General features: G+C 33.3%; 2 protein-coding genes across 2 annotated transcripts; one reads left to right on the top strand and one right to left on the bottom strand.

Moving 5' to 3' along the window:
- Positions 1-453: 453 nt before the first annotated feature.
- LOC139840604 (uncharacterized) lies at positions 454-2578 on the bottom strand. Its single transcript, XM_071830862.1, has 6 exons — positions 2491-2578; positions 2339-2403; positions 1478-2249; positions 899-1376; positions 761-825; positions 454-524 (listed from the first exon to the last, which is right to left on the bottom strand). The coding sequence occupies exons 1-6, from the start codon at positions 2576-2578 to the stop codon at positions 454-456; spliced, it is 1539 nt and encodes a 512-aa protein (XP_071686963.1).
- A 4145-nt stretch (positions 2579-6723) lies between these two features.
- LOC139843296 (la-related protein 1C-like) lies at positions 6724-9564 on the top strand. Its single transcript, XM_071833366.1, has 6 exons — positions 6724-7428; positions 7706-8201; positions 8272-8434; positions 8513-8603; positions 8751-8822; positions 8939-9564. Exons 1-6 carry the CDS (start codon positions 7030-7032, stop codon positions 9167-9169), a joined length of 1452 nt encoding a protein of 483 aa, XP_071689467.1. The 5' UTR covers positions 6724-7029; the 3' UTR covers positions 9170-9564.
- Positions 9565-10065: the final 501 nt, after the last annotated feature.

Genomic DNA, 10065 nt, shown 5'->3' with positions numbered 1-10065 from the left:
GGATTATTGAAAAATTAAATCTGCATTTATAAACTCCGCAAAAATAGTTCTTAGCAACCAGATTGGGTTCAATCTGCAAGCAGATCAAGTTCAGTCTGCAAGTAGATTGGGTTCAAAATACACCAATAGTAAACTGAATGATTTTATAGAGTTACAATCTGTGTGCACATAATATGTAAAAAGTAACAATAAGATATAGAATTTGTGTGTAAAAAAATTGCACAGACAAAATGAAAAATATAGATCAAAAAGTAAAAAAAATTCATCAAAACAATAATAGGTTCTCAAACAAATTCAATAATAGGTTTTCAAAACATCTTCCTCAGTTTACTTGTGTCTCCTATCTTATTAATACCAAAACTATAACCTAAATTGTCCATTGCAAAATCAATAGCCTGCAAGCAGATTGGGTCGATCTGCAAGCGCAATATTTAGAATGTGCTCCATTAAAATCTACAAAAACCTATATTGTCCATGGCTGCTACCCCCGATTGCAAAATTTTTAGAATGTGCTCCATTAAAACCTACAAACACGGTTAATATAGAATAATTAATTCACTAAATAAATAAGTACAAAAAAATAAAATAATCTTAAAAAATGTATATAAATATTTATATAATAATGATGTAGTACTTGATCAATTTTGAATGATTTATTTCAAGTTTGACAAGTGTTTGACTGAAAAACAACTTCTCTAAGGTCATGTTACATTTGTTTCTAGTAAAATTCAACAAAAATTGAATTTCCTTAAAAATTCACCTTCATCCGAAGTACAGTTTGTGTTAACTCTAGAATTTGCTCTCTTGATCACTTCTTCAGCAGTCCTATATAAATCATAACACAAAATTCAGTTGTTGAATTATTTTTATATAAAACTATAAATTCTTTAAAACAAACCTTTGCCTTGGTAATTCTGACGGTGGGCCATGGATATCATTTGAAAGATCTATCCCAGACCTTGAAACAGAACCTTGTTTATTTCCAATATCTGCTGCTCTTTTAGCATTCTTTTCTGCAATTTGCTTTTCTCTAATCACTTGTTCTTTTAAATCTGGGCAAGATCTTACATTATGTTGTGATTTACCACAGTGTTTACAACTTTTGTGAAATGCTGGACCTTTTTTATTAATAGCTTCTTGACGAGCATTTATAATTCTCCTGTTTCCACATACTTTGTTCCGAATACCTTGTGGTGCATGAACAGAAATGTTGTCTGGCTGAGGAAGTCCAACCAAAGCAGGTATCAGGTCATTATTAGAACCCATCATTGAAGTTTCTCCAGATTCACTAAAAACCTTATCTTTCAAATCTTTTATTAAATCTCTATACACCTTCATCTTTTCTGGATCACGCTTATTAAGATGTACGCATTGGTCTACAAAATAATAAATATCCTTAATATTCATCCTCAACGATCCATTATGATTTAAAAAAGACAAACTTTGTCGATCATTTAAATGTATAGATTGTAATGACCAACGTCTCTTGATATACTTGGATGGAAATATTGTTTTGGGCACAACCTCCATTCTAAGAACATATAAAATGTGACGGCAAAAATAACCAACTCTCTCATACATTTTGCAGTTGCAAAATTTTCTTTTGTTCTACGATTGACAATAACATCACTGAATCTTTGAATCGACTCATCGAAATAATAAGGATTTGCAATTCTGTCAATAGTCTCATCAATGTTTGAAGTTTTAACACTTGTGTCCCCTATACAAAACTTTGTAGTATCCTCCGACAGTTTTTGTATTTTATAACTCATACAGTATCTAGTAGCAGCTTTCATTTGACCTTGAATCATAAAGAAAGCTGCACGAGTAAACACTTTACCTGCATGCTTCTCCATAGGATGTTGCGTTTCAATTTCGGGAGTAGTATAAAGAGACTCGTGATCATTCTTAGACTGCTCATATCGTTGTATTTCCATAGCAGTTTCAAAGAAAGATATAAATTCAACAAGAGTTGAACTCCTACTCATTAATTGTTGAAAAACATGATTCTCACTCTCTGACCGAGAAGATGTTCTCATTAAACCAGACATATCCAAATCTCTAAAATAAGCTGGAATCCATTTTTGTCTAAGATCAAACATGTCAATCAACCAATTATGATCATCAAGATTGTATTTATGGAGAATTGAAAACCAACGTCGATCAAATTCATCAGGATCCAACTTATCAGTCCAAACAATATTAGAAATATCAAATTTAAAACCCGCTCTAGATATTGCATGACCAACCTACATTAGGACAAATGAATCAAAAAAACAAAATAAAAGATACATATAAAATTGTTGATTGTAAACATAAGAAGATTAAACCCCAAAACTGATTGCAGATTGGACCCAATCTGCATGCAGATTGGACCCAATCTGATTGCAGATTGAACCCAATCTGCTTGCAGATTGAACCAATCATAAAAAATGTGGAAAAGATAAAGAATCAGTTTACATAGATAAAGTACCTTAGATGTAATTTTACCTGTAATGTGCCACATACACAACCTATGCCTAGCTGTAAGAAACACAGATTGAACCGCAATCAGCATTGAAAGATCTTGATCTGTCATTACAATTTGAGGTTCAACAGGAAAAGCTTTTTTGAAAGCTTTCAACAATCAACTATAATGTTGAACATATTCCTTTGCTAAAAGAGCGGCACCAAATGTAACACATTTAAAATGGTTATCAATACCAGTAAATGATAAACACCATGTCATACCTGATAAAACGTAAAATAAAAGTATTACAAAAACTAAACATATACATAAAAAGATTAAAATACAAAATGATATTAATCTTCACACAGACTGTCTAGAAAAAATAAAATAAATAAAGAAAAGAAAGAAAAACTAAATAATAATACCTGTTTGTACGAAATGTTGCATCAAAAGATACTACATCTCCAAAAGACTTATAATTTCGTTTTGAAGTTGCATCTGCCCAAAAAGCACCAGCTAACTCCTGACGTTCACCTTTAAGTTCAGTAAAATATTAAAAAAAAGTCAGGATTACAGTTCTTCTTAGCAGTTAACATCTGCACAAACATCTCTGCATCTGCTTTTAAAATATACTTATTGACATCTTTTTTCCAATTCCTGCAATCATTTTTAGAAGCCCCAGCAAGTTCATGACCACCATGAACTTTTATCAACAATCTGTAACCTTTATTTGGTCCGATACCCGATTGTCCTAACTGAAATAAAAAGCACTTTTGAGAATTGGAAAGTTTCCTTTGAGATTTCAAATGCTTGATATGTTCTGGAGGGACCAAAATATGGTTGTGTTTGTCTGTAAACTTAAAAAGTTGATATTTATTATCGGAATTTAGATTTATAACAAAACAAGCACAACATCCAACTTTCTGTGATGGTCTTTTCCTTTTCTTTGGTTTCTTTTTGTTGTTATCATTATCACCAGTAGACACTTCACCCAAGTCTGCAACAGAAACTTCAGCACTACATATCAAATCTTTTCTTGTATTCTTATCATTATCTTCTTTAAAACCATGTTTACTGCACAGAAAATATTTGTGAGTTATATTCTTATTCCCTGAAGCATCTTCAGCCCATTTTGAAGATGATTTAATAGCTTCAAAACCTCCTTGAATAACATACTCACTATAAAAAGTAAATGCACTTTCAATAGAATCAAACACCATCCCAACTAATGGCTTAACGCTATCAGCAACCGTGGGGGTCAAAAACCTTTTCCCAGCAGTATTTATAGATTGAACACCAACACAATAATTTTCTGGGACATAAATACCTATAAAATGAAAAAAAAAAAATTGACATTTTATAGCAAAGTACAATGTGTACATAGACTGAATAACAATGTGTACATAAACTGAATAACAATGTGTAGATAAACTGAAGTGAATCCATCATACAGATTATTATTGTTGTGATTCAAACCAATCTGCTTGCAGATTGAACCCAATCTGCTTGCAGATTGAATCCAACCTGGTTGCAGATTAAACCCAACCGGGTTGCAGATTGAACCCAACCGGGTTGCAGATTGAACCATCCAGCTCTCAAAAATGACATTTAGTTTGTATCTTGCCAAAATTGACATTTGAAGTTTCAGACACACTTTTAGTTTGTATCTAGTGAATTCACCTTGTAAAATCACCTATAATATCTGGTAAATTCACCTTCACCTCAATCTGTATCTAACACCTTCAGTCTGTATAATCATTAAGTTTACTATTGTTGTGATTGAACCCAACCTGGTTGCAGATTGAACAAACCTGCTCACAACCCATAAAATTAATTTTGAAGCCATACACTTAACATGTATTCTATATTGTTGATGTTATGTAACTAATTATTCTTGTAAAATCACCTATGATATCTTGTAAATTCACCTTCACCTTAATCTGTATCTAACACTTTAATCTCTATGTGTACAAAAATGACTTTTAGTCTGTATCTTGCCAAGATTGCCATTCAAGTTTCAGACACGCTTCATTTGCTCCATTTTCTCATCTTCTTCTCCTCAAATGTACTTACATCTAGTGAATTCACCTTATAAAATCACCTATAATATCTGGTAAATTCACCTTCACCTCAATCTGTATCTAACACCTTCAGTCTGTATAATCATTAAGTTTACTATTGTTGTGATTGAACCCAATCTGCTTGCAGATTGAACCCAATCTACTTGCAGATTGAACCCAACCTGGTTGAAGATTGAACCCAATCTGCTTGCAGATTGAACCCAACCTGGTTGAAGATTGAACCCAACCTGTTTGCAGGTAATTGCCAAGAAATGTATCTATAAAATTCACCTAATCAATCTAAAAACATAATACTAAACAATTTGTTTTAAAACAGTACAAACTAACTTAAGTATGAACAAGTATGAACAGAGCAAGATATGTACTCACAGTCACCCTCTGAATCAATAAACTCGAAAACCTCTAAGTCATTAGCTTCACGATCACCCTCTCCATAATCGTTATCGGCATTCGAATCAAACAACACGATACGATCTGAGTCATTACCATCATCATTTAGAACAGGACGACAATCAGTGAAGTTCGAAAATGTAGAAATATGATTATGTGAATCTCCCATTGAATTATATGAAAATCGATCAAAAAAATGATCGAAAAAAAATTGTATTGTCGAATGGGAACTGTATTGTGGAATGAATTTATACCTAATCCATAATCCCTAATTTGAATGACGAAAATACCCCTGACTATGTAAAACAGATCGGGGAAAAATTCGCGAAAGTGCTGTGAAAAATGGTTGGTGCTATAGGTTCTCTACATACCCTAGTTCTCTAGGGACCCTTTCACTATATATATATATATATATATATATATATATATATATATATATATATATATATATATATATATATATATATATATATATATATAAGGGCAGGATCAATGGGGAAGTAACCAATCGGGGAGAAGCGGGGGGAAGCAAAAAAAAAATAAAAATTTTCGTTTTTTTGGGAATTTTTTTTTCCCGCATCAAGATCACACGAAAATATGAACATTTAGAAGAGACACTTCGTGATGAATGTTATTATTTAGGCGGGAAAACGATCAACAAAAATAACATTCAAGATAATATTGTTCGTGAAGAATATGAACTTTTTTTTCATGTTTTGTGAAGTAAAATTTAGTCCGATTTAGAGTTTAGGGTTTAGGGTTTAGGGTTTGGTGTTTTGGGTTTATTCCATAAACCCAAAACACTAAACCCTAAACCCTAAACTCTAAACCGTTCGTGTTAAAAACTCAATCTAAATCCTAAATCTAAACCCTAAACTCTAAATTTCTAAACCCTAATATCTAAACCCTATAAACCCTAATATCTAAACCCCAATAGCTAAAACCTCAACATACGCTCGAAAAACACGAGAATTGTTATATATTACTTCTTCGAACGTTTTTCCGCCAAAATAAAAACATTTATCACAAAGTGTCTCTACTAAATGTTCATATTTTCATCTTATCTATAATGTTCGTGAACAAGGTTTTTTCAAAAAACGAAAAAAAAAAAAAAAAAAAATTTTGCTTCCCCCGCTTTCTCCTGATTGGTTACTTCCCTCTTGATCCTACCAATATATATATATATATATATATATATATATATATATATATATATATATATATATATATATATATATATATATATATATATATATATATATATATATATATTAATCTATTAATCTATGGGTTGAACTCCTAAAAAGGACTCATAGAGTTGTAAAACTCGTTCTCGTTAAGATTACATCTCTTACGAGGTCAAATCATGTCTTTCATTATCTATCATTTTCAAACTTTAGCGTTAATAAATTAAAAAAATAATGTTTTAGGCATTGAAAATATTTATATAGTAAAACCTATATATATTTGATACTAATTTCTTCTCTAGTAATATGAAATTACTAACTTGGCAATCTCCATATACTTTATGTTCTAGCCAATATTTTCCTATTTTAAAAATCGTTTGTGATATGGTTCCTTAAAGCATTAAAAATGATAAATGATTATCTTACCGAAATATATAAAAAAGAAATAATCCACCTTAACTTGTTACATATCTATAAAATCCTGTAAATTTCTAAATTCGTTTTTGCGCCGAAGCCCAATAACTAATGGATCTAAACCTCATAAACGACACCAAACCCTGAGAAACCCCACCCCCCACTTCATTCTATTCCAACTCCAATCACCATCTTCATTCCCTTCTTTTTTCTTCTCAGCCAAAAACCTCACTAAAATTCATTCTCTCCTGATTTGTGTGTTGTTAACGATTCATTCACTCAATCTCATAAAACCCTAATTTTGTTCATAAAACCCTAGTTTTTATTAATTCGGTTTCACATCATTTACTGATCACGATACCTCTTATTAATGTTAAAGATTTATGCAACATTGATAATGTTTGTATTCTCATCATTATATCATTATATATATCAATTAAACTCTAACCCTAACGTACTTTTTTGACGAAAAGGATCAATTTTGTTTTTACCCTAATTTGACGAAATCATGACGGCTGATTCATCTACCGCCGGCATTACTCATTCCGTAGAATACGGCGGTGACAATAATAGCGTTATAAATTGGGCACAAGTTGTTCGTGGTGGAAACGAGCATGATTCGATATCTCTGGTGACGGAGTCTGTTGATCGGACTCTTGATCGGGTAACGATTCCGGTTGAAACTCAGCCGGAAAGCTCAGATGGTGCTAGTGATTGCAATGCTGGTGATGTAAAGAAGTCTGCTTGGAATAAACCCTCGGCGGTGGTAAACGGTGTCGTTGAAGGTGGTAATTCGCCGGTGATGGGTGCTGTTTCTTGGCCAGCTTTATCCGAGTCGACCCGACCCGGTTTTAAATCGGAGTCCTTTTCTAAACCGATGTCTGATATATCTGCTTCTGTATCTCCGGTCTGTTTCTATATTTTATATATTCTTTTGATTCATCAAATTGAATAAATTTATCTTTTTTCATTTGATATATTCTTTTGGCTTATTAAATTGAATAAATTTATCTTGTAATATGTATCTTGTGCATTAGGTATATTATGTAAATAGAATAGAATTGTAATTTTAAAATTATTTATTTTTCAGTTTTTCTATCTAGTTACTCCGTATTTGTAATGATTTATTTTTCATTTTTTTTTATTTATAGAAAATTAAATTAGTTGTAATGATTTATTTTCAGGCACCTGTGGTTTTGCAACAACCAGCAAAACATGTTAAGTCTAGTGCAAACTCTCATGCTAATCACAACAATGCGCATCAACGCAATCGTCCAATGAAGCGCGGTGGGGGTGGGGTTGGAGTTGGTGTGTCTTCAGGCTACAATAGGCCTCCACAGCCGCCACCATTGCCGCCCCCGTTTCCAACTTTTGAAATGTTTGGTAATTTGATGCCGCCACCACCACCACTTACTTTTAACCCTAATAATTGGTCCCCAAGACCAATTGGTGGTGGTGTTGTGCAGGATCATACTTTGAATAGGAATCCGGGTCGGAGGAATAACTTTGGTCCTCGGCCCTTTAACAATGGTGGAAGGCGTGATCATGGTGATCGTGATTGGCGGAGTCCTAGAAGTCATCAAATGGGCCCTCCACCAATTAGAGGATTTATTCGACCTCATCCTGCTCCATTTATTCCTAATCAGCCTGTAAACCAATATGGAGCCCCAATGGGTTATGGTAAGTTGTTATCCGACTTGTTTCTTGATTTTCACTTTGTGAAACTGATATTTTGTAAATTTTGATGCAGATATGGGTGCACCATTTGTATATTTACCTAGTATACCATCTGAGCCGTATCGGGGTGGTGCACCACCTCTCTTTTACCCTGGAGCTTCAGGGCCTGAAATTATTCCTGTCATGGATCCTCCTTTGGATGACCCGATACTCAAACAGATCGAATATTATTTTAGGTGAGTTTACATACAATAGTATATAAGTGGACTTTGCTTTTTATGTGTGGCTCATTAAAGTCTTTTTGTTTATGACAGTGATGATAATTTGATAAAAGATAACTTTTTGAGGTCGCATATGGATGAAGGAGGATGGGTGCCTATCTCATTAATAGCTGGTTTTCGTCGAGTAAGTAGTATCCAAGAGTTTACATGTACTTTACAAGATAGTGAAATTCACCTTTGTGATTCGTGCTTTGTTTTGATCTTTGTTCGCTAACTAATAACTTTATATTGCTAGTTTTGATTCATGGTTGTTTATTGTATCAATATTCAGGTTCAACTTCTCACAAAAGATATTCAGGTGATCTTGAAATCGTTAAGAGATTCAACCTCTCTTGAAATTCAGGTACTCTTGATATACAAATCATTTGTTGTATAAACAAATATTAGGTGTGTGTAATACTTTAATCTTGCTCGTTGTCTACATATATTATTTAGCAAACATGGTTTTTACTTTTTCAGGGTGACAAGGTTAGGAGACGTACTGATTGGAGTAGATGGATTCAATCTTCTAACAAGGTTCTTCAAGCGGGTACTGCGTCTCAATCTTCACATGAAGCATCTGAGAATTATGTTTCAATACAGAAGATCACATTACAAGATGGGCCCCCCAACGAAAAACGATTCAACACATCAGATTCACCAAAGCTAGCCAATGGGGAGGTGGTTGGTGTTGATGAACCCAGTTCCTGAAGTCAAACGTTTCCCATGCATTCAACGTGTTTGACTGTGACTAGATTTTTCACTTTCCAGTACATAGGAGAGAGAGCGCTTCATTTGTGTATATATGCTGTTGATGATTGTGTAGCAGCAGCATTTAACTATTTTTGCTGATTGATCATGCCTAACTGGGAGGGTAGGATCAGACTTTTTGGGGCTTTAGGGAGATGATGATCTATCTATTAACTTATTACAATTCGATGGTCTCTCTTGGATTATTACTTGTCTTTTTGAATTTTTACTATATCCAATTCTGGACAAGGGTATAGATTTGTGATACTTTTCTTGTGTGGTTGTTGGAAGTTGTAGGATTTTGTTTGTGACCTAAATTTCGGTTTGTTGCTACATTATGATTATTGTAGATGTATTACGAGTATAATTTTATTGGTTGTGCAATCGTAATTTGGAAACTGTCATGGTTTTAGAATGGTCCATTGCTTTGAATACTACAACAGGAGGAGGTTTTGACACTTGTTTTTTTGTGTTGTAAGAGCTTTGTAATCCTCGAAAGTTGATAATTAAGTTGCCCAAAAGTTCTTATATATAATGGTGACCTGTGAAGAATCGAGTTGAGTTACGATAACAGAGACAAACTCGGCCAATGAAGCAATTACATTCGAGTTTTTCACTACCAAAGCGGTGAAAAAATAATGGAGGTACACAAGTAAATGGCTCGTAGGAACAACATCGTTGCATTTAGCTCCCAACAGAACATTATCAGTTAACGAGCATCAATCATTGATATTGATATTTGCAGCATAAAGCATACCTGTGAATATGTTGAATTTAGTTTGCATATATTTAAAAAAGTACGGAGTAATATATAAAAAAAACTTACTAGGGGACTCGGTGCAAGTAGGATGGCAAAA

This window comes from Rutidosis leptorrhynchoides, chromosome 4 (assembly GCF_046630445.1).
Source record: "Rutidosis leptorrhynchoides isolate AG116_Rl617_1_P2 chromosome 4, CSIRO_AGI_Rlap_v1, whole genome shotgun sequence".
Taxonomy (NCBI): domain Eukaryota; kingdom Viridiplantae; phylum Streptophyta; class Magnoliopsida; order Asterales; family Asteraceae; genus Rutidosis; species Rutidosis leptorrhynchoides.
Note: the sequence above shows the minus strand (reverse complement) of the source record. Positions and strands in the feature narration are given on the sequence as shown.

What these genes read in the sequence shown, in the direction of transcription:
- LOC139840604 (XM_071830862.1), bottom strand. Translation starts at nt 2,578, where the DNA reads ATGACAGATCAAGATCTTTCAATGCTGATTGCGGTTCAATCTGTGTTT. An exon ending in GTGTATGTGGCACATTACAG is followed by an intron (nt 2,404 to 2,490) that starts GTAAAATTACAT and finishes ATCTGCAAGCAG; the next exon opens with ATTGGGTTCAATCTGCAATC. An exon ending in AAACTGTACTTCGGATGAAG is followed by an intron (nt 525 to 760) that starts GTGAATTTTTAA and finishes CCGTGTTTGTAG; the next exon opens with GTTTTAATGGAGCACATTCT.
- LOC139843296 (XM_071833366.1), top strand. Translation starts at nt 7,030, where the DNA reads ATGACGGCTGATTCATCTACCGCCGGCATTACTCATTCCGTAGAATAC. An exon ending in TATCTGCTTCTGTATCTCCG is followed by an intron (nt 7,429 to 7,705) that starts GTCTGTTTCTAT and finishes ATTTATTTTCAG; the next exon opens with GCACCTGTGGTTTTGCAACA. An exon ending in TAATAGCTGGTTTTCGTCGA is followed by an intron (nt 8,604 to 8,750) that starts GTAAGTAGTATC and finishes ATCAATATTCAG; the next exon opens with GTTCAACTTCTCACAAAAGA.